The 21,575-nt window shown below is 41.1% G+C and overlaps 1 protein-coding gene across 1 annotated transcript in view; it reads left to right on the top strand.

Moving 5' to 3' along the window:
* Window positions 1-21,575, top strand: part of LOC124717348 (1,5-anhydro-D-fructose reductase-like) — an 88,737-nt gene that overhangs the window by 41,337 nt on the left and 25,825 nt on the right. Inside the window, exon 4 of the mRNA XM_047244177.1 lies at window positions 4,162-4,418. Within this exon, the coding sequence (XP_047100133.1) occupies window positions 4,162-4,418 (257 nt within the window). The remainder of the gene's footprint in view (window positions 1-4,161; window positions 4,419-21,575) is intronic.

Here is a 21,575-nt window from a genome sequence, read left to right as displayed (position 1 = left end):
AAAAAAAAAAAAAAAAAAGAGAGAAATATATATATATATATATATATATATATATATATATATATATATATATATATATATATATATATATATATATATATATAAAAAACAAAGATGAGGTGACTTACCGAACAAAAGCGCTGGCAGGTCGATAGACACACAAACAAACACAAACATACACACAAAATTCAAGCTTTCGCAACAAACTGTTGCCTCATCAGGAAAGAGGGAAGGAGAGGGGAAGACGAAAGGAAGTGGGTTTTAAGGGAGAGGGTAAGGAGTCATTCCAATCCCGGGTGCGGAAAGACTTACCTTAGGGGGAAAAAAGGACAGGTATACACTCGCACACACGCACATATCCATCCACACATACAGACACAAGCAGACATATTTGTCTGCTTGTGTCTGTATGTGTGGATGGATATGTGCGTGTGTGCGAGTGTATACCTGTCCTTTTTTCCCCCTAAGGTAAGTCTTTCCGCACCCGGGATTGGAATGACTCCTTACCCTCTCCCTTAAAACCCACTTCCTTTCGTCTTCCCCTCTCCTTCCCTCTTTCCTGATGAGGCAACAGTTTGTTGCGAAAGCTTGAATTTTGTGTGTATGTTTGTGTTTGTTTGTGTGTCTATCGACCTGCCAGCGCTTTTGTTCGGTAAGTCACCTCATCTTTGTTTTTATATATAATTTTTCCCACGTGGAATGTTTCCTTCCATTTTATATATATATATATATATATATATATCGTTTTTACTGTGTGCAGCTTTCAGTACATGAAACCAAAAGGCATGATTTCAGCCTCACTCCTGTATTGTTGTTTAGGCAATGCTTTCAAAACAGGGTGGCTGTAGTGATCCTCAGTTTGACATTCAATTTAGCGGCTCTGAAAGTGAAGAAGAATGTGACGCTACTTCAGTAGAGACTGAAAGTGATGACAGTTCATGATTTGAGTGACAAGTGCTCATCAGTGGTACAAGATAAACACATCCATTGTGCTCCGGCCAACTCCTCCAAGATTTATGTTCACAGGAAACCATTGTGCAATACATGGTTAGACTTCACAGCTGCACAGAAACTAGAAAAAATGACTTGAAGTTCCACGATACTTTAGTGAGTCCAGTAAATCATTATTTTGAGTCTTAAAAGTTATCTTCTTATGTCTATATGTAATGTAATTAATTATACAGGGTGATTCAGAAAAATGTTTGCAAACTGATGTGGTGCATCGGGCATATAAAAAGGATCATAAAATAAGCAGATATTGTAAATGCCTTTCAGGGCAACTATATGGCATTACAGTTATTTGGTCACATGATATAAATGGACACCCACTACAGGAGATGTTCAAAGTTTTGTCCAGATGCGTTGAGACACACTTGACACTGAGGCTACACTGAAGAGCGCATCCTCTCAGAGATACTTGGTGCACCTCAAAGATATCCTGCTGCAACAACAATCCTGCCCACCAGGTCCTCCAGTAATTTAACAGCTGTTTCATACACAAGGCCCTTCAGATGCCCCACAGGAAAAAATCGATTGCGGACAGACTGGGTGATTGTGGTGGCAATGCGAGTGGTCCACTGCGACCGATCCATGTGCTGGGAAAGGTAGCCTGCAGATGTGCCCTCACTTGTCTGCTGAAATGCCTGGGGGCTGCACATACTGCAGTTGAATGCTGCAATGAATACGTATGGGAACATTATTCAGCATGTCTGGCAGAACCTCTCTCAGGAATATGAGGTACGTGCAACCATCAATTTGGTCCAGGAGAATGTACAGCCCAATTAAACAGTCTCCAACAATGCCAGCCCACACGTTAACGGTAAATTTGCACTGTGAGGCATCCATACTTGTAGCATGTATGTTCACATCTGCCCACATATGCAAGTTATGAAAATTCATCACACCCTTGAGTGAGAATGCAGCCTAATCGGTGAAGAACACAATCTGTGTGAAGCTTCAGTCTGCAGTGGATTCCTGCAGAAACAACCAGACAGATCCTATGCACTTATTATTGTCCCCTGGTTGTAGTGCCTGGACGTGTTGGAAATGAAAAGGGTAAAATGGAACTTTCATCGTGTACAGTGTGCAAGGTAGAGGGTTGGTGGACATCAGTGGTGTAGGATACACGTCGTGTCCTTGTTGATGACGTAAGCTGCACCCTTTCAAATTGCCTTCATCCGCTGTAGCTATCCGTATTGTTCATTGACAACCACGTACCCACTAGTGCACATGGAATGAGCCGGTTTTGCACAATTGGCAATGGAGGATGGAGAATAATGTATGGTGTGGCACCCTTCTATCAAGATATTTCACATGATACAACAACATGATCTGGTCGCGCCATAAATCAAATGCATCTCATCCATTTCGAGGTACATGTAGCTAGCCATGTTACTCATACATTACATAATTTGTGCAGGCGATGGAAGCCCATTGTAGGTGCTTCCATGGTGTGAATGGCAACAGTCTCTCTGTACTCCAGTGTTCATATAGTAACACTCTCTTGTGACCGTAGTGTCCTCTTGTGGCATTTGTGATTCTCAGTTTCCATGTGATTACTGATCTTTGATCTGTGCCTGATGTGCTGTTTCAGTTTGTAAATGTTTTTTTTAATCACCCTGTAGGATGTTTTGCATTAATAAAAATAGTAGTACACTATTGGCCATTAATATTGCTACACCATGAAGATGACATGCTATGGACGCTAAATTTAACTGACAGGAAGATGATGCTGTGATACGCAAATTATTAGCTTTTCAGAGCAATCACACGAGGTTGGCGCCGGTGGTGACACCTACAACATGCTGACATGAGGAAAGTTTCCAACTGATTTCTCATACACAAACAGCAGTTGACAGGCATTGCCTGGTGAAACGTTGTTGTGATGCCTCGTGTAAGAATGAGAAATGCGTACCATCACATTTCCGACTTTGATAAAGGTCTGATTGTAGTCTATCGTGATTGCAGTTTACCGTATTGCAACATTGCTGCTCACGTTGGTCGAGATCCAATGACTGTTAGCAGAATATGGAATCGGTGGGTTCAGGACGGTAATACGGAACGTCGTGCTGGATCCCAACGGCCTCGTATAACTAGCAGTAGCTATGACAGGCTTCTTATCCACATGGCTGTAACGGATCGTGCAGCCACGTCTCGATCCCTGAGTCAACAGATGGGGACGTTTGCAAGACAACAACCATCTGCATGAACAGTTCAACGATTTGTGCAGCAGCATGGACTATCAGCTCGCAGACCATGGCTGCGGTTACCCTTGACGCTGCATCACAGACAGGACCGCCTGCGATGGTATACTCAACGATGAACCGGGGTGCACAAATGGCAACCGTCATTTTTTCGGATGAATCCAGGTTCTGTTTACAGCATCAAGATGGAGGCATCAGTGTTTGGTGACACTGCAGTGAACGCACATTGGAAGCATGTATTCGCCATCGCCATACTGGTGTATCACCCGTGTGATGGTATGTGGTGTTTTTGGTTACGAGTCTCGGTCACCTCTTGTTCGCATTGACAGCACTTTGAACAGTGGACGTTACATTTCAGATGTGTTACGACCCGTGGCTTTACCCTTCATTTGATCCCTGGGAAACCCTACATATCAGCAGGATAATGCACGACCGCGTCTTGCAGATCCTGTATGGGCCTTTCTGGATACAGAAAATGTTTGACTGCTGCCCTGGCCAGCACATTCTCCAGATCTCTCACCAAGTGAAAATCACTGGTCAATGGTGGGCGAGCAACTGGCTCGTCACAATACGCCAGTCACTACTTTTAATGAACTGTGGTATCGTGTTGAAGCTGCATGGGCAGCTGTACCTGGACACGCTGTCCAAGCTCTGTTTGACTCAATGCCCAGGCATATCAAGGCCGTTATTACGGCCAGAGGTGGTTGTTCTGGGTACTGGTTTTTCAGGATCTATGCACCCAAATTGTGTGAACATGTAATCACATTGTCAGTTCTAGTATAATATATTTCTCCAATGAATATCTGTTTATCATCTGCATTTCTTCTTGGAGTAGCAATGTTAATGGCCAGTAGTGTATTTTTTGGAACATAATTTGCAAGAAATTCAGTATATTAAGTGGTCAAATTTGTAACTTAACAACAGAAGCTCTAACTCATACATTATGTAATTTGTGCAGGCGATGGAAACCCAGGTAGATGAGGGCCGTGCTCTGTCGATTGGTCTCTCCAACTTCAGTGCCGAGCAGATAAAACGCATCTGGCGGTCAGCACGGATCAGACCAGCGAACTTGCAGGTGGAGCTCCACGTCTACCACCAGCAGCGGGAACTGCGTGCCTTCTGCCGAGCTCTGGACATCACCATCGTCTCGTACTTCACTCTCGGTTCTCCTCGCTACTACAGCTACATTGAAAACCTGGGCTTGGATGTTAGTAGGTAAAGCAAATACTTCCAGCCATCAGATTCTATAACTCATTGTTTGTAAGGAAAGTTCTTATTTGGAAAATAGGGAAGGGGGGCTCTCTCCTGGCTCTTTTACTGATTCTGATTTATGTCAACAATGTGTCTACAGCTGGGAATGGTGATAAGTGCCAATGTTTGTGTGTTTGCAGATGACACCAGCTTTGTAACAGAAAATCTGTGAAAACCCTCACCCATAACGTATTACCAAAAGTTTGTACCTGGTTTGCTGTTAGCTCTGTTTATACTAACCTTAACAAGATAACTTTTTGGGCAGTTTCAATCATTGAGTCACAAAAATCAGAGGACTAGACAGTGAAAATCAGTAACTGGAAGTTAACAATATAGAAAAAGATAGATTGCTACTTACTGCAAAGAAGACACGTCAAGTTGCAGACAGGCACAATTAAAAGACCCTCATATATAGCTTTAGCCACAGCCTTCATCACTAAAGAGACACACACATGCATGAATGCGCCCCCCCCTCTCACACTCACACACACACACACACACACACACACACACACACACACAATGGCGGTCATGTGTGCATGAGGTGTGCTTTCTCGTGTGTGTGTGTGTGTGTGTGTGTGTGTGTGTGTGTGTGTGTGTGTGTGTGTGTGTGTGTGCGTGTGTGTCTTTCTTTACTGACAAAGGCTGTGGCTGAAAGGTATATGTGAGTGTCTTTTAATCACGCCTGCCTGCAACTTGATGTGTCTTCTTTACGGTAAGTAACAATCTGTATTTTTCTACACTGTTGATATTCCTATCTGGAGCTTCCATTGTTTGATTTAACCAGAAGTTAAAGTTGACAGCACTAAGTTCCTGGATTTTCACTTAGATTCCAAACTAAAGTGGGAACATCACATTTCTGGAACTGTGCACTGATTGAGCTCAGCTGCTTTTGCTCTTACTGGAGGTCATATGTGCACTCCCCTGTGTCATGTGGAATTATCTTCTGGAGGGAACTCTTCTCTTGCTCAAAAAAATCATCATTGTTCTGAAAGGAGTGATCAGAATGATTTGCAGAGTGAGACTAAGAACTATTTGTCAGAAATTATTTAACGGGCTAGGAATTCCTGACACTACTTATCAAAATATTTCTTCTCTCGTGTGCTTCCTGATGAACCATACTCTCTTTGAAAGCAGCTCAGCAGTCCACATGCTTAACACTAGATGTAAAAATGACATACACTACCAGTCAAAAAGTCCGCCCCCAGTGCAGGGAGCTGCTGAGAATTCTGTTGCAAACATTATCAACTTTGTTCCCACTGACCTTAAAAACTTAAGGAATAGTGAATTCCTTTTCAAAACTAAGCTATACCAATTTCTCCTGAATTACACATTCCACTATGTTGAGAAATAAGTGATTGAGAGTTTACCAAATAAATATAGCTAAACAGTTTCACGGTTGTCAAATGTTAAGACAAGTGTTTTATGTGGTTTAGAATAATGACAATATTATGAAAAGGATAGATTGCTACTCACTGTGTAAAGCAGTTGTTGATTCACAGACATGCACAACAAAAAGACATATGTATGTGTGAGCTGTGCTTGCATGAATATTTATGTTTTCTACATTAGAAGAAAATCTTTTGGCTGTAAGCTCTTTTTGTTGTTCCTGTTTTCAAATCAGCATCTCCTCTGTGTAGTGAATAGCAGTCTGTCCTTTTAATAATATTGTCATTATTCCATCCTGGATTTTCCAATGTTTGATTATGTGGGTTAGATTATTTTCAATCACTGTACAGTGTAAATATGTATTGTTATTGTACTTTTATTGTTGAACTAATTGTCATGTAGTACAATAAATGTGCCTGTCAAACGGCCCTGAAGCTGTCACCATTGAAATTTGAAGATAATAATTATTTATTACTATTTTGTTGAAAACTGACATTCTGAGCCCGTGGCTGTGTACAAGATGTAGGTTGACTCTTACAGAGAAGACAACAGCAACCAGCCACTTGTGACAATGCTATTTATTTACTTAAAAAGCGCCTTTACTGATTTCAAACCAAGAGGCTCTCTTTCAGGCGGTTACTTCATGTTATGATACATTTTGCATCAGCTTTCGCTTTTTGTTTTCCGTAATGATGAAATTTCCTTGGAGTGGTGGTGTCCTACAACCAAAACAAGATGTGAGACAATGTTCTTTTAACTGTAACTGTGCCTCACAGCAATTTTAAATCGTGTAAACAAATTACTCTAGTGGAGATGGTTTGTTTACCTATGGGAGTACCCAGTATACATTTTATATCATTTTACTTTGGCTGTCTCTAGGTATTTTGCTGTCTTGATCGAAAAACTCATCAACTACTTCTCCAATTTTAATTTTTTCTTTGGGTTCCTTTACTGTTTGCTTAATTGATTGAATAATATTGGTGATAGGCTACATCCCTCTGTCAGTCCCTCCTCACCACTGCTTCACTTTCATGTCGTTAGACTCTTGTAACTGCAACTCAGTGTCTGTACAAGTTATAGTGGAACTTCAAAAAGTGTAGTCCAGTCAATGTTGTCAAAAGGTTTCTCTATATCTACAAATGCGAGAAACATAGGTTTGCCTTTCTTCAGCATATTCTGTAACATAAATCATGGAGCCAGTATTGTCTTGCATGTTCCTGCAACGTAATGTATCTTCTCTGAGATCGGCTTCTACAGTTGTTCTACTCTGCTATAGATAATTGTGTAAGTATTTTGCAAATGTGACTTACTAAACTGATAATTTTGTAACACAGTAAAACTCAGTTTTTATGTTTCCACATTTTACATTCATTTTTGTCAGTCTCAACAGAAATCCTATTCTCGCAATACAATGCATTCGTGTTATTAACGGTTCTGTGTTACACCATCTCCTACATTTTAAGTTTTCTTTGATGTTATCACAACCTTTAGCATTGATTTTTATACAGATTTCTGCAAAAAGTGCTTTGTATTAGTGCTCAGAGTCAGCCTTGGAACAAAGTAGCAAATGCAGACTATACACAGAGTTATTGATTGTGTAACGTAGGGTTAGCACAGTAAGCAAGATTTTCATTGTTGCTGTGTTGGGTCATAGTGTTTCTAAGGGTGAGAAAGCATTTTATGTGGCTGCCTTAATCATAATCACTATCCAGTGATAGTGACTCTAGTAGTAACCTTCCTTCTGCTCATTGTGTTGGATTAGAACAGCTTTAATTTGTTTCACAGTCATTTATACAAGTAAACTCCACTTTTGAAGATGGTTGTCTCTGTAATGGGCTTTCACGAATCGTCATTACTACCACATGAAATACACTAATCTGTACTATGTGCGCAATCTTAAGTTGGTATGACCTAATGATGTCAGATGTAAACATTCCTCAAGATGCTTCATAACATCAAAGTTACCACTCTCTTTCTCACCTGAGACATCCCTGAGCTGAGTGACCTCCCTGTCGTCAACAAGCTGTAGATTCCATACCTATTGTTTCTGTTTACAAAGACTGCCAACTGTAGTGTTTTAACCAATATTGTGTTTCAAGTTTTATGTACTGTAATTTTATAGTGATTATCAATAATAAGTGTCACATTAGAACACAAGTATCTTTTTATAGTGGTTTCATGAAAGACTTTCGCTGCTGTGTTTTATTTACACCATTGGACACGATCAGAATGAAGAGATAAATCTGCACGCATGTTTGTTCATGTCAGCACTTGCTTTTTATGCTTTGGAGAGACAGGTAGAGCTAATTGCTGTTTAAAAAACAACTCCAATCAATTATTTCAGAGTTATTGAAAAGGCAAAATTTAAATTGTTTTAATTTCATATTTTGAACAATATAAAGAGAATGACATTATGCGTAGTTTGATCATTTTTGCTTGTTGTGTTTCCTGTGCTTTCCTACATTTTTCACTTTCCTGTACTTTTTGGATGAGTTCACCGAAAAGTGCAAAAAGGGGGTTTTAACTGTACTCATACCTGCCGCTACCTGCCTCATTTGAAATAGGACTTTCCACAAAGTCTGAGTGTACTTTGCACATCTCAAATATCTTGCTCATGGTGTGGAATAGTTTTGTAGTGGCAGACTTCCCGAGGATCTCAGTATTACTGAAGGAATGCTGTCTACACTAGAGAACTCTTGTCGGTTTTCTGTAGCATATAAAATGGCTGCTATTCCCTGCAGGAGTCAGCTGCAGTGAGATTAGACAGCAGTGTTCTCTTCTGAAATATCACATCTAGACAGTTCTATGATACAGCTGCACACATGACAACAGTCAGGTAACATGCAAAAGAAAGTTTGTGTAGTGACAACAATACCATTGCATTGCAAAAGAATACAGTTGCCTGTAAAGGTGCCTTGGAAATGGAAAAACTGAGAGATTTCTGTAATGTCCACCACACTTATTGTGTCTGGCCCCTAATGATGACATGTGAGAGTACTATCTGTGGAGGAAGGGGGGACTATGTCTTCTTTGTAAAAAATACTGTCTTTCTCTGTAGGTTGATAATTATTACCTCTTATTTCATATTTATGGATATTAAGAGCTTGAATCGATGTTCTTTACTAACAAGGGGAGGCCACGACATTTGGAATGCGGATTTACTGCAAACTTCGTACAATTGTAGTACTCCATGAGGACAACAAAATGTGTAAGCAGTAGCGCGTACATCTCAAGCATTATGGAGAAAATCACAAGATAATTTCGGTCGTTAAATATGTATCTGTGCGTGGCCATTTTAACCATGAAGCGGCTGCAGCCGAGTGGTGCCGGCACTGTAGCTCAGCATGTTCAGTCACAATGTTAGCTACCCTTTATAATAAAAAAACTGAGTGAACGGATCACCAAACAAACTGAATGGGTGTCATCGGACGTCTGCCCTGAACAAACTCAATGAACAATATACAACAATTTTTTCAATTAATTAATTTATTTATTTATTTTTTTAAAAGTGTTTGGCGTTCAAGTCGCTGGATCGAGTTCTGTTTGTCAGGTTTTTTTTATTTTCAACACAGTCATTTTCTTTATTATTTCTATTACAATTGATATAATGGGGAAAATACGTGTAATCACATGAAATTTTATTAAATTTACAATGTTATTTGGCAGTCTAACGACTTGTTACCTCCAAGTTTTGACCGGCACTGACAGCTTTCGAAAGATGTACAATTAATTGTCGCTTTAGACATTACAAGTTGCAGGATGGTATTTTTCGTAAAAACATGGAAAACATAAAGTTAAACGGCACAAGCTGTATTGAATAAATGCTATGTTTCCGCATACACAAGGTCTTTTGACGTTTTCTGTGGCAAAACAAACCTTGTTAACATTTTCGAAAACCTCTCTTTCAGACGATAGTTTGGAAGCAAACCACGCATCACACAGTATTTCCTTAAAAATCGGCACTGATAATTGGTTATGCACTATCGAGTGTATCTTAATAGCGTCTTCCGAGAAGCAATTTCTCGTTCTCTTTCGATTAAATACGAACAGTTTCGAAGACACGGACAAGAATACATTTTTCGTATCACTTTATGCGTTTGGTTGTCTAGTATTCAATAGTTATGAATATTGTTTTATTTGTGATAATAAAAATTAGTACACTGCCAAATAACATTGTAAAAAAAAAAAAAAAAAAAAAAAAAAAAAAAAAAAAAAAAAAAAAAGATACGTATTTTTCGCTTAATTTGTTCAGGGCGGACATCCGATGACACCTGTTCCGTTTGTTCGTTCAGTTTTTTTATTAGAAAGGGAAGCTAACGCTCTGACCGAACACGCTGAGCTATCGTGCCATCACCACTCTGGTGCAGCCTCTTCATGGTTAAAATGGCCACGCACAAATATATATTCAGCGACCGAAATTATCTTGCGATTCTCTTAGTAACGCTTGAGAAATACACACTACTGCTCACACATTTTGTTGTCCTCATGGAGTACTATGAGTGTACAAAGTTTACAGTAAATCAGCGTTCCAAACGTCGTGGCTTCCCCTTGTAAGCAGAGAATGGAAGGCTGAAAGGGGGGAAGAATACATAGAGGGTCTATATAATGGAAACAAACTTGAAGATACACTATGTTATCAAAAGTATCCGGAAACCTGACTGAAAATGACTACAAGTTTGTGGTGCCCTCCATCGGTAATGCTGGAATGCAATAAGGTGTTGGCCCACCCTTAGCCTTGATGACAGCTTCCACCCTTGCAGGCATACGTTCAATTAGATGCTGGAAGGTTTCTTGGGGACTGGCAGCCCATTCTTCACGGAGTGATGCACTGAGGAGAAGTATCGACATCAGTCAATGAGGCCTGGCACAAAGAGCATTCAAAAATATCCCAAAGGTGTTCTACAGGATTCAGGTCAGGTCTCTGTGTAGCCCTGTCCATTATAGGGATGTTGTTGTTGTGAAACCACTACGCCACAGGTCGTGCAATATGAACAGGTGCTCGATCATGTTGAAAGATGCAGTCGCCATCTCCGAATTGCTCTTCAGCAGTGGGAAGCAAGAAGACGCTTAAAACATCAAGGTAGACCTGTGCCATGCCAGCCCCTTCCATGAAAAAGACGACCACACCATAACACCACTGCCTCCGAATGGCACTACACATGCTGTCAGATGACGTTCAAAAGGCATTCGCCATACCCACACCATTATCAGATTACCACATTGTGTACCGTGATTCGTCACTCCACACAATGTTTTTCCACTATTCAATTGTCCAATGTTTACGCTCCTTACACCAAGTGAGGCATCGTTTGGCATTTACCAGTGTGATGTGTGGCTTATGAGCAGCCTCTCGACCATGAAATCCAAGTTTTCTCACCTCCCGCCTAACTGTCATAGTACTTGCAGTGGATCCTGATGCAGTTTAGAATTCCTGTGTAATGGTCTGGATAGATGTGTGCCTATTACACATTACGACACTTTTCAACTGTCAGTGGTCTCTGTCAGTCAACAGACAAGGTTGGCTTGTACGTTTTTGTGCTGTATGTGTCCCTTCACATTTACATTTCAGTATCACATCGGAAACAGTGGTCCTAGGGATGTTTAGGAGTGTGGAAATCTCACATACAGACGTATGAGACAAGTGACACCCAATCACCTGACCATGTTCAAATCAGTGAGTTCCACAGAGCACCCCATTCTGCTCTTTCACGATGCCTAATGACTACTGACATTGCTGATATGGAGTATCTGGCAGTAGGTGACAGCACAATGCACCTAATATGAAAAACGTATGTTTTTGGGGGTGTCCAGATGCTTTTGATCACATATAGTAATTTCATAGAAAGAGTAGACGAAGTAAATGAAGATAAGAAGAGAGCCATGACACTGAAAGAAGAATTTGATTGTTCTGGAAAACCTAGATCAAAAACAAATCCCCTGGAGAACATAACATTCCCTCAGAATTTCTGACATCCTTGTGAGAGATAGCTATCACAAAACTTTTCCACCTGGTTTTGAGATGTACTTGACAGGCAAGGTACCCTCAGTCTTAGAGAAGAATGTAATAATTGCAGCACTGAAGGAAGCAGATGCTGACAAGTGTGAATATTACAGAACCATCACTGTTATAAGTTGTGGCTGCAAAACATTGACACAAATTATTTACAGAAGAATGGGAAAAGTAGCAGAAGCCAATCTTGGTGAAGATGGGTTGGGGTTCCAGAGAAATGTCTGAACGTGCGAGCCAGTACTGACTGTACATCTTATTAGAAGACAGTTAAAGAAAGGCAAATCTATATATGTAGCATTTAGAGATTTATAGAAAAGTTTATGGCATTTTTAACAGGAATGGCATTCCGATCTGACCAGCTGATGATGGCAGTTATCTATCTGTGAGGGGTGCTACTTGTATGAATGTGTGCATGTTTTCTTTTCTGAAGAAAGCTTTGGAAATGTGTAACAATCTTTTGTTATGCCTGTCTGTAACTCAGTGTGTCATCTTTATAGTGAGTGGCAATCTATCCTTTCCCTAATGTTGTTAATTGGAATATACTCTTTGAAATTATTAAGGTAACATCAGTAAATTAGTTTAAGCAAATGTGATTTTCAATTTGTACTGAAACTGTTCTGCAGGTATAAGGATCAAAGGACATAACAAGGAGGCACTGTTTGAGAGAGAAGTGAGACATATTTGCAGCTCATCCCCAATGTTACTGAGTCTGTACACTGAGCAGGCTTTAAAGGAAACCAAAGAGAAATATGGAAAGGTAACTGAAGGTCGGGGGAAGAAATAAAAACTTTGAGTCCATTGATGACACTGAAAATGAAATGAAATGTCGTGTGGCTAGGGCCTCCCGTCGGGTAGACCGTTTGCCTGGTGCAGGTCTTTCGATTTGACGCCACTTCGGCGACCTGCGCGTCGATGGGGATGAAATGATGATGATTAGAACAACACAACACCCAGTCCCTGAGCGGAGAAAATCTCCGAGCCAGCCGGGAATCGAACCCGGGCCCTTAGGATTGACAGTCTGTCACGCTGACCACTCAGCTACCGGAGGCGGACGATGACACTGTAATTCTTACATAGACATGAGAGGACTTGAAAGAGCAGCTGAGTGAAATGGGTAGTGCCTTGACAAAGAGATTTTAAGATGAACATCAACAAGAGTAAAACAAGGATAATTTAATGTAGCAGAATTAAATCAGGTGATGACAAGGAAATGAGATAAGAAAATCGGACACTAAAAGTTTTGCCATTGTTGTTGTTGTTGTTGTTGTTGTGGTCTTCAGTCCAGAGATTGATTGGATGCAGCTCTCCGTCCTACTGTATCCTGTGCAAGCTTTTTCATCTCCGAGTAACTACTGCAACCTACATCCTTCTGAACCTGCTTAATGTATTCACTCTTTGTCTCCCTCTACAATTTTTGCCCTCCACGCTGCCCTCCAATACTAAATTGATGATCCCTTGATGCCTCAAAACATGTCCTATCAACTGATCCCTTCTTCTAGTCAAGTGGTGCCACAAATTCCTCTTTTCCCCAGTTCTATGCAGTACCTCCTCATTAGTTACGTGATCTACCCATCTAATCTTCAGTATTCTTCTGAAGCACCACATTTCGAAAGCTTCTATTCTCTTCTTGTGTAAATTATTTATCCTCCATGTTTCACTTCCATACATGGCTACACTCCATACTAATACTGTCTGAAAGAACTTCCTGACACTTAAATCTATACTTGATGTTAAAAATTTTTCTTCTTCAGAAACGTCTTCCTTGCCATAACCAGTCTACATCATCAGTTATTTTGCTCCCCAAATAGCAAAACTCCTTACTACTTTTAAGTGTCTCATTTCCTCATCTTATTTCCTCAGCATCACCTGATTTAATTTGATTACATTCCATTATCCTCGTTTTACTGTTGTTGATGTTCATCTTATATCCTCCTTTCAAGACACTGTCCATTTTGTTCAACTGCTCTTCCAAGTCCGCAAACCTCAAAGTTTTTATTTCTTCTCCATGGATTTTAATTCCTACTCCAAATTTTTCTTTTGTTTCCTTTACTGCTTACTCATTACACAGACTGAATAACATTGGGGATCGACTACAACCCTGTCTCATTTCCTTCTCAACCACTGCTTACTTTTCATGCCCCTTGACTCTTGTAACTGCCATCTGGTTTCTGTACAAATTGTAAGCAGCCTTTTGTTCCCTGTATTTTACCCCTGCCACCTTCAGAATTTGAAAGAGAGTATTCCAGTCAACATTGTCAAAAGCTTTCTCTAAGTCTACTTGCTAGGAACGTAGGTTTGCCTTTCCTTAATCTATTTTCTAAGATAAGTCGTAGGATCAGTATTGCCTCCCGAGTTCCAACATTTCTACAGAATCCAAACTGATCTTCCACGAGGTCGGCTTCTACCAGCTTTTTCATTCGTCTGTAAAGAATTCGTGTTAGTATTTTTTATTAAACTGATGCTTCAGTAATTTTCACACCTGTCAACACCTGCTGCTTTTTGGGATTCGAGTTGTTATATTCTTCTTGAAGTCTGAGGGTATTTCGCCTGTCTCATACATCTTGCTCACCAATTGGTAGAGTTTTGTCAGGGCTGGCTCTCCCAAGGCTATCAGTAGTTCTAAAGGAATGTTGTCTACTCCCGGGACCTAGTTTTGACTAAGGTCTTTCAGTGCTCTGTCAAATTCTTCACACAGTGTCATATCTCCCATTTCATCTTCATCTACATCCTCTTCAATTTCCATAATATTGCCCTCAAGTACATCGCCCTTGTATAGACCCACTATATACTCCTTCCGCCTTTCTGCTTTCCCTTCTTTGCTTGGGACTGGTTTTCCAACTGAGCTCTTGATATTCATACAGGTGGTTCTCTTTTCTCCTAAGGTCTCTTTAATTTTCCTGTACGCAGTGCCTATTATGCCTCTACATCCTTGCATTTGTCCTTCCTGCCATCCCTGCTTAGCCAGTTTGCACATTTGAGACTTTTCACTTCCTCCATTTACTGCATTTTTATATTTTCTCCTTTCATCAATTAAATTCAGTATCTCTTCTGTTACCCAAGGAACTTTTGATGTATCAGCTTTATTGCTTATTGTACAACATTTTAAGTACTGTCCCCTTCAAAATAGTCCCCTCTAGCAGCAATACACCATTCCCATAATTTTTTTCCAATTTTATAATGCCACCTGGAACACATTTTGTGGGATGGCACACAAGTTTCTTGTCACATTGTCGTATATCTCCTCTATGGTTTGGGAACAATGTCCTTTGGATGTGTTTTTTAGTTTGGGAAACAGGTAAAAGTCTGGTGGGGCTAGGTCTGAACAATACGGTGGATGGGGCACAACAGGAATGTGGTGTTTTGCTAGATAGCTGCAGACAAGGAGTGACGTGTGAGCTGGCGCATCATCGTGATGCAACATTCAACTCTGGTTTTCTCACAGTTCAGGCCTCTTACTGCGCACAGCATCCTTCATGTGCACTAGGATTCCCTGGTAGACTTCCTTGTTTACTGTCTGACCACGTGTCACAAATTCATGGTGGATAACAGCTTCCCGGTCAAAAAACACAACCAACATCTCCTTTATCTTTGACCGACTCAAGCGTGCTTTTTTTGGACGAGGTGACCCTTTGCCCACCCACTGCGATGACTGCATCTTTGTTTCAGCATCATAGCCATACACCCACATCACATCACATGTTATGATGTTCTTAAGAAAGTTTTCACTGTCATTAACAGTGGCAAGCAGTTCCTCGCACATTTCAACATGGGTCTGTTTCTGATCTTCAGTCAACAAACGCAATACAAATTTTGCAGTGACACAATGCATGTCAAGTTTGATAGCATGATCCTATGCTGATGCCCACTTCCTCAGCAACTTCCTGGACAGTTAAATGACAATTTCTGTGAATCACAGCACGAACACTATCGACATGGCCATCCCCTGTTGATGTGGAAGGATGTCCACACTTGGAATCGTCACAGACAGGCATTCTGCTGTGTTGAAAACATTTAAATCACTTGTAGCACTGTGTGCAACTCATGACTCATACAGTCCTCGCTGTCTGCTTGACTAAGCATTTGGAATGTCTGTGTGAAAGTTTTGCCAAGTTTGTAACAGAATTTCACACGCACATATTGTTCTTCAAGCTCCTTCACTGCACTGTTCTGTTGAGCGGGCTGCACATGTGCTTACTTTAGCAGCTGTGGTTCGCTTGAATATTGTCTGAGTGAGATGCGGCAAATGGCAGTTTGTTGTCTAAACCTACCACTAAGTATGCTCAGTAGCCACAGCACTCTCTCTCTGCTGGTTGGTGCACTATTTCAAAAGTTGGGTTTCTTTTTGAACAGTGAAGCTCTGTAAAGTTTGGAAGGTAGGAGACGAGGTACTGGCAGAAGTAGAGCTGTGAGGATGGGGCATGAGTCATGCTTGGGTATCTCAGTTGGTAGAGCACTTGCCCGCGAAAGTCGAAGGTCCCGAGTTCGAGTCTCAGTCCGACACACAGTTTTAATCTGCCAGGAAGTTTCATATTAGCGCACACTCCGCTGCAGAGTGAAAATCTCATTCTGGAAACATCCCCCAGGCTGTGGCTAAGCCATGTCTCTGCAATATCCTTTCTTTCAGGAGTGCTAGTTCTGCTAGGTTCGCAGGAGAGCTTCTGTAAAGTTTTGAAGGTAGGAGACGAGGTACTGGCAGAAGTAAAGCTATGAGGACGGGGCGTGAGTTGTGCTTGGGTAGCTCAGTTGGTAGAGCACTTGCCCGCGAAAGGCAAAGGTCCCGAGTTTGAGTCTCGGTCCAGCACACAGTTTTAATCTGCCAGGAAGTTTCAAGACATTCCTAATTTCAGGACGTGATGACAGGTAGTCAAAACCCTTGTGGAGAATGTAATTCAATTGCTCCAGTCCTGGGTGGTACTGAGTTACAAGGGAATGCTCCTCTGTGGCCGGACGGTGAGACTTTGAGAGGTGGTGGGAGACTGGAAAGATAACGCACAGGAGGTTAGTTTTTGTAGAAGGTTGGGAGGATAATTTTGGTCCTAGAAGGCTTCAGTGAGACTCTCGATGTATTTCGAGAGGAACCACCCATCACTGCAGATGAGATGACGATGGGTGGCTAGGCTGTACGGAAGGGATGTCTTGGTATGGAATGGTTGGCAGCTTTCGAAGTGGAGGTATTGCTGATGGTTAGTTGATCTGATATGGACAGAGGTACTGATGTAGCCAACATCTAGGAAGGTGGCTTGTTGGGTTGAGTAGGACCAGGTGAAACAAATTGGGGAGAACCTAGTAAAGTTCTGGAGGAATGTGGAGAGTGTGTCCTCACCCTCGATCCAGATCACAAAGATGTTATCAGTGAATATGAACCAGGTAAGGGGTTTAGGATTCAGGGTATTTATGAAGGGTTCCTCTAGATGGTCCATGAGTAGGTTGGCATAGGATGGTGTCATGCAGGTGCCTATAGCCTTGCCTTGGATTTATTTGTAGGTAATGCCTCCAAAGGAGAAGTAATTGTGGGTGAGGATTAGTTGGTCATAGCTGCTAGGAAGGAGGTTGTAAGTTTGGAATCCTTCAGGCATCGGGAAAGGTAGTGTTCAATAGCGGTAAGGCAATAGGCATTAGGAATGTTCGTTTAAATGGAATGGCATCTATAGTGACAACAGGGCACCATGTGGTAAAGGGACAGGAACTTTGGTGAGTCAGTGGAGGAAATGGCTGGTATCTTTTATATATGAGGGTACATCCCGGGTAAGAGCTTGAAGGTTTTGGGCTATGAGAGCAGAGATTCTTGGGGGTACAGTAACTGGCCACAGTGGGGCATCCTGGGTGGTTGGGTTTATGGACTTTAGGAAGTATGTACATGATAGGAGTGCTGGGAGTGGTAGGGATGAGCAGACAGATGGACTCTGGGGAGTGGTTCTGGGAAGGGCTTAAGAATTTGAGGAGTGACTGGAGATCCTGCTGGATTTCTGGAATGGGGTACTGTGGGAAGCTTGATAGGTGATAGTTGGTGGAGTTCTTCTGCCAGATAACCCTTGCGGCTCAATACAACAGTGCTGGAGCCTTTGTTCGCGGGTAAGATTATATGTCGGAATCAGCTTTTAGGTGGTGGACTGCGGTTCTTTCTGCGGTTGCAAAGGTAGTTTGCATGTTAGGGAATTTGGGGAATGATGGTGAGGCAAGGTTCAAGGTCAAAAAATTCTAGAAAGTTAACAAGGGGTGATTTCGGAGTAGTGGTGGTGGTTCACGGTTGGATGGAGGAGTGTACTGAGTCAGGGTTCAGCATCAGTCTTCGGTTGAGTCTGCTCGGTAGGGTTGGCGGCAAAAAAGTGTTTCCACTGTAGAGACCGGGAGAAAGAGAGAAAGTCTTTAACAAGTCCTGCATGATTGAATTTGGGACTGGGGCAAAAGGCGAGGCCTTTAGGAATATTTCTGTGGGCCTAATGCTTCTAGAGGAAAGGTTCGTGACTGTGTTTCAGGTCTGTTTGTGTTCTGGCTTCTGTGTGGTGGTGAGAGAGAATTTTGGAGGGCAGGGTAAATGTAGTAGATCTGCGAGACAGGGTTTGTCAGCCATGAGGGGACATGGGGGAGGTTTGGAGGTTGTAGAGGTGGTGGGCAGTGATACTCTAAGGCGAGAGTGGAAAGTGAGCAGAGTGGAGAGATTTTTGAGGTGGTATTGTGCATGTTGCTCTAGTTTCAATGTATATTACGGGTTCCAGGAATTTTGGGATTGCATAGCAGGAGAATTTTGTAGATGGAGAGAAGATACTGCAAGGAGGTTTGGGCTTGGTTGATATGGTTTTGCAGGACTATGTGAGGGCTAAGGATTGGTGGAATCTGAACATATGGAGGTCATTGAGGAAGAAGGGGTGGCAGCTGGATATGGGGAATTTGATGGTAAGGCCATTTGGAGGGATTCCATGAGCCAAGCAACAATGCCGGAACAGTATGTGGTATTGGGTTCTGGCTAGGGATAAGGAGACTTTTCTGTATTGATGCAGATAGAAGGAGCAAGGCTCCATGGTGATGGAAAAAATATGAAAAATTATGTAAATAATGTAGAGTTACATCCCAAAAAATTTGCAATTTCAGCACGACCCTCATTCCATCATTGCACCCAGTCTTTTTACTTCTTTCCTTTTCTGCTACCCCCCCCCCCCCCCCTCCCCCCTTCGTCTAACTTCCCAACTGCACATAGCTGCCCTAACTTCTCTCCCTGCGTGCTCCTCAGCAGCACTTCACTGTCCCCCATCCCTTACACTACTATCCCTCCCCCTCCCCACCCCAGCCTTCTCCTTACCCCCATCAAGCACTGCTGCTGCCTCTCACAATGTGGCTTCAGTTGCCAGAGACTGCAGGCGTGTGCATGCGAGTTGCATTTGCGTGACTGTGTGTGTGTGTGTGTGTGTTTGTCTGTCTGTCTATTTTTGGTGATGGTCTTGCTGGCTGGAAGCTTATTTGTGACCTTTTTTTTGCTGTGCCTATCGGCAACTCAGCATCTCCGCAATATGGTGAGTGGCAACTTTCCTTTTCACAATATTGTTACATTCCGTTCTGGTTTTTCCATTGTTTCATTTTCAAAAGAGAAATTTGATAACATTAAATAAAAATTTAGATATTAAGAAATATTTGCATAGGTATTTGTCAGAAGTGTGCCTTTTATGGTAATGAATCATGCTTGATAAACAGTTAAGACAAGGAGAGAATAGGAGCATTTGAAATGTGGTGCTACTGAAGAATGCTGAAGAACTGGATTGGTAGATAAAGGAGATAACAATTAAATTAGGGAGGAAAGAAATTTATGGTATAATCTAATTTTAAAAAAAGGGACTCATTGACAGAACACATAGTCGTCAAGGAATCATTGATTTGATAATGAAGGGAAGAGAGAGGGGGGGAAGGGGGCTGGGAGTCAAAATTGTAGAGGGGTCCAAGGATTGACTACAGTAAGCAGGTTCAAATTGATGTATATTACAGTAGTTATGCAGAGATGAAGAGACTTGCACAAGCTAGACTAGCAACGAGAGCTGTTGACCCAAACTCTTTGCCTTTACATATGTCTGCTTGTGTCTGTATATGTGCGAATGGATATGTGTATGTGTGCGAGTGTATACCTGTCCTTTTTTCCCCCTAAGGTAAGTCTTTCCACTCCCGGGATTGGAATGACTCCTTACCCTTTCCCTTAAAACCCACATCCTTTTGTCTTTCCCTCTCCTTCCCTCTTTCCTTATGAAGCAACCGTGGGTTGCGAAAGCTTGAATTTTGCGTATGTGTTTGTTCGTTTGTTTGTCTATCAACATACCAATGCTTTTGTTTGGTAAGTTACATCATCTTTGTTTTCAGATATATTTTTCCCACGTGGAATGTTTCCCTCTATTATATTCATATTATTTACAAGTTTAGATCAATTTAAAATAAGCTAATTTCTATACACATATATTTACAGAACTCTAGTTAGAGACAATCATTAGATTTACTCCTGGTATACAATACTTTTCTTACAAGTAACTTATTAAATAATGTAATGCCACACTGTTCACTCATATCTCACTACCAGTCACTGCACAGACTATACACACTTTGTTTCATAACACTTCACTCACTGCGCACGCACACACACACACACACACACACACACACACACTGGTGATCTCTGGGCCATTTTTTGTACCGCAACTTCCCATTTGCTATCCTGAAAAAATGAGTCAGCATCCCTCCATAATGAGTTAGATGTTGAGCTCAGAAAGAGGAAGGGGTGTTAGTATTGTGCTATACATAGCTTGGGGATAAGTATTTCTAGAAAGGAAAGAAGAAGGGGAAAAAACATAAAGTGAAGGTTATGTGGAATTGTTGGATGTTTTATAATCATTATTATTATTATTATTATTTATTTGCATAACATTATCAAACCCCTACTCTGTTTTATCTAAGTAATCCTTCAACTTATAAAATGTATTGCATAAAAGGTTCTTTTTAGCTGCCTTTTTAAATAAGTGTATTTTTGCAATTTCTTTAATCTCTTTTGGCAATTTATTGTACAGTTTTATTCCTTGGTAGAAAATGCTGTTTTGAGTTTTTTGCTTATTTTATCTTGGTAAATGTAAGTTGAGTCTACCTCTTGTTGCATGGTCATGGGCAGAGTTGTTTGTGCAGTAATTACAAATGTTATTTTTTATGTGTACAACTGGCTGGTAAATGTATTCACATGGAGCAGTTAAAATCCCTAGTGTTTTGAACAGATCTTTACAATGAGCTCGACTAGTATTTTTAGTTATTATTCTTATGGCTCTTTTCTGTAGTTTGAAAATTGTGTTCATTTTTGTGCATTTGTTCCCCAAAAAAGAATGCCATAGCTAAGAATTGAGTGTACATATGAATAATATGTAACTAAAAGACACTGTATGTTACACACTGATGATAGGATTCGAAGGGCATAACATGCTGATGACATTCTGTTTGCAAGTACCTTTGTGTGTTCATGCCACTTCAAATAAGAATCAATATTCAGTCCTAGAAATTCTGCATTTGTTACACAGTCTATAGAGGTGCTATCTACATTTAATCTAACATGGTTATTTTTCCTCTTCAAACTGAAATTCATGGCATTAGTTTTCTTTTATGTTCATTGTCACTTTACTGCTTATTGACCAATCATAAACTTCCTTGAGAATTTCATTTGCTTTCTCGGCAAGGAGTTCTCTTGTTTTCTCAGTGACTATAATATT

The sequence above is a fragment of the Schistocerca piceifrons genome, chromosome 9 (assembly GCF_021461385.2).
Source record: "Schistocerca piceifrons isolate TAMUIC-IGC-003096 chromosome 9, iqSchPice1.1, whole genome shotgun sequence".
NCBI classification, from domain to species: Eukaryota; Metazoa; Arthropoda; class Insecta; order Orthoptera; family Acrididae; genus Schistocerca; species Schistocerca piceifrons.
The sequence above is the reverse complement of the archived record's forward strand: the minus strand, read 5'-3'. Positions and strand labels throughout refer to the sequence as shown.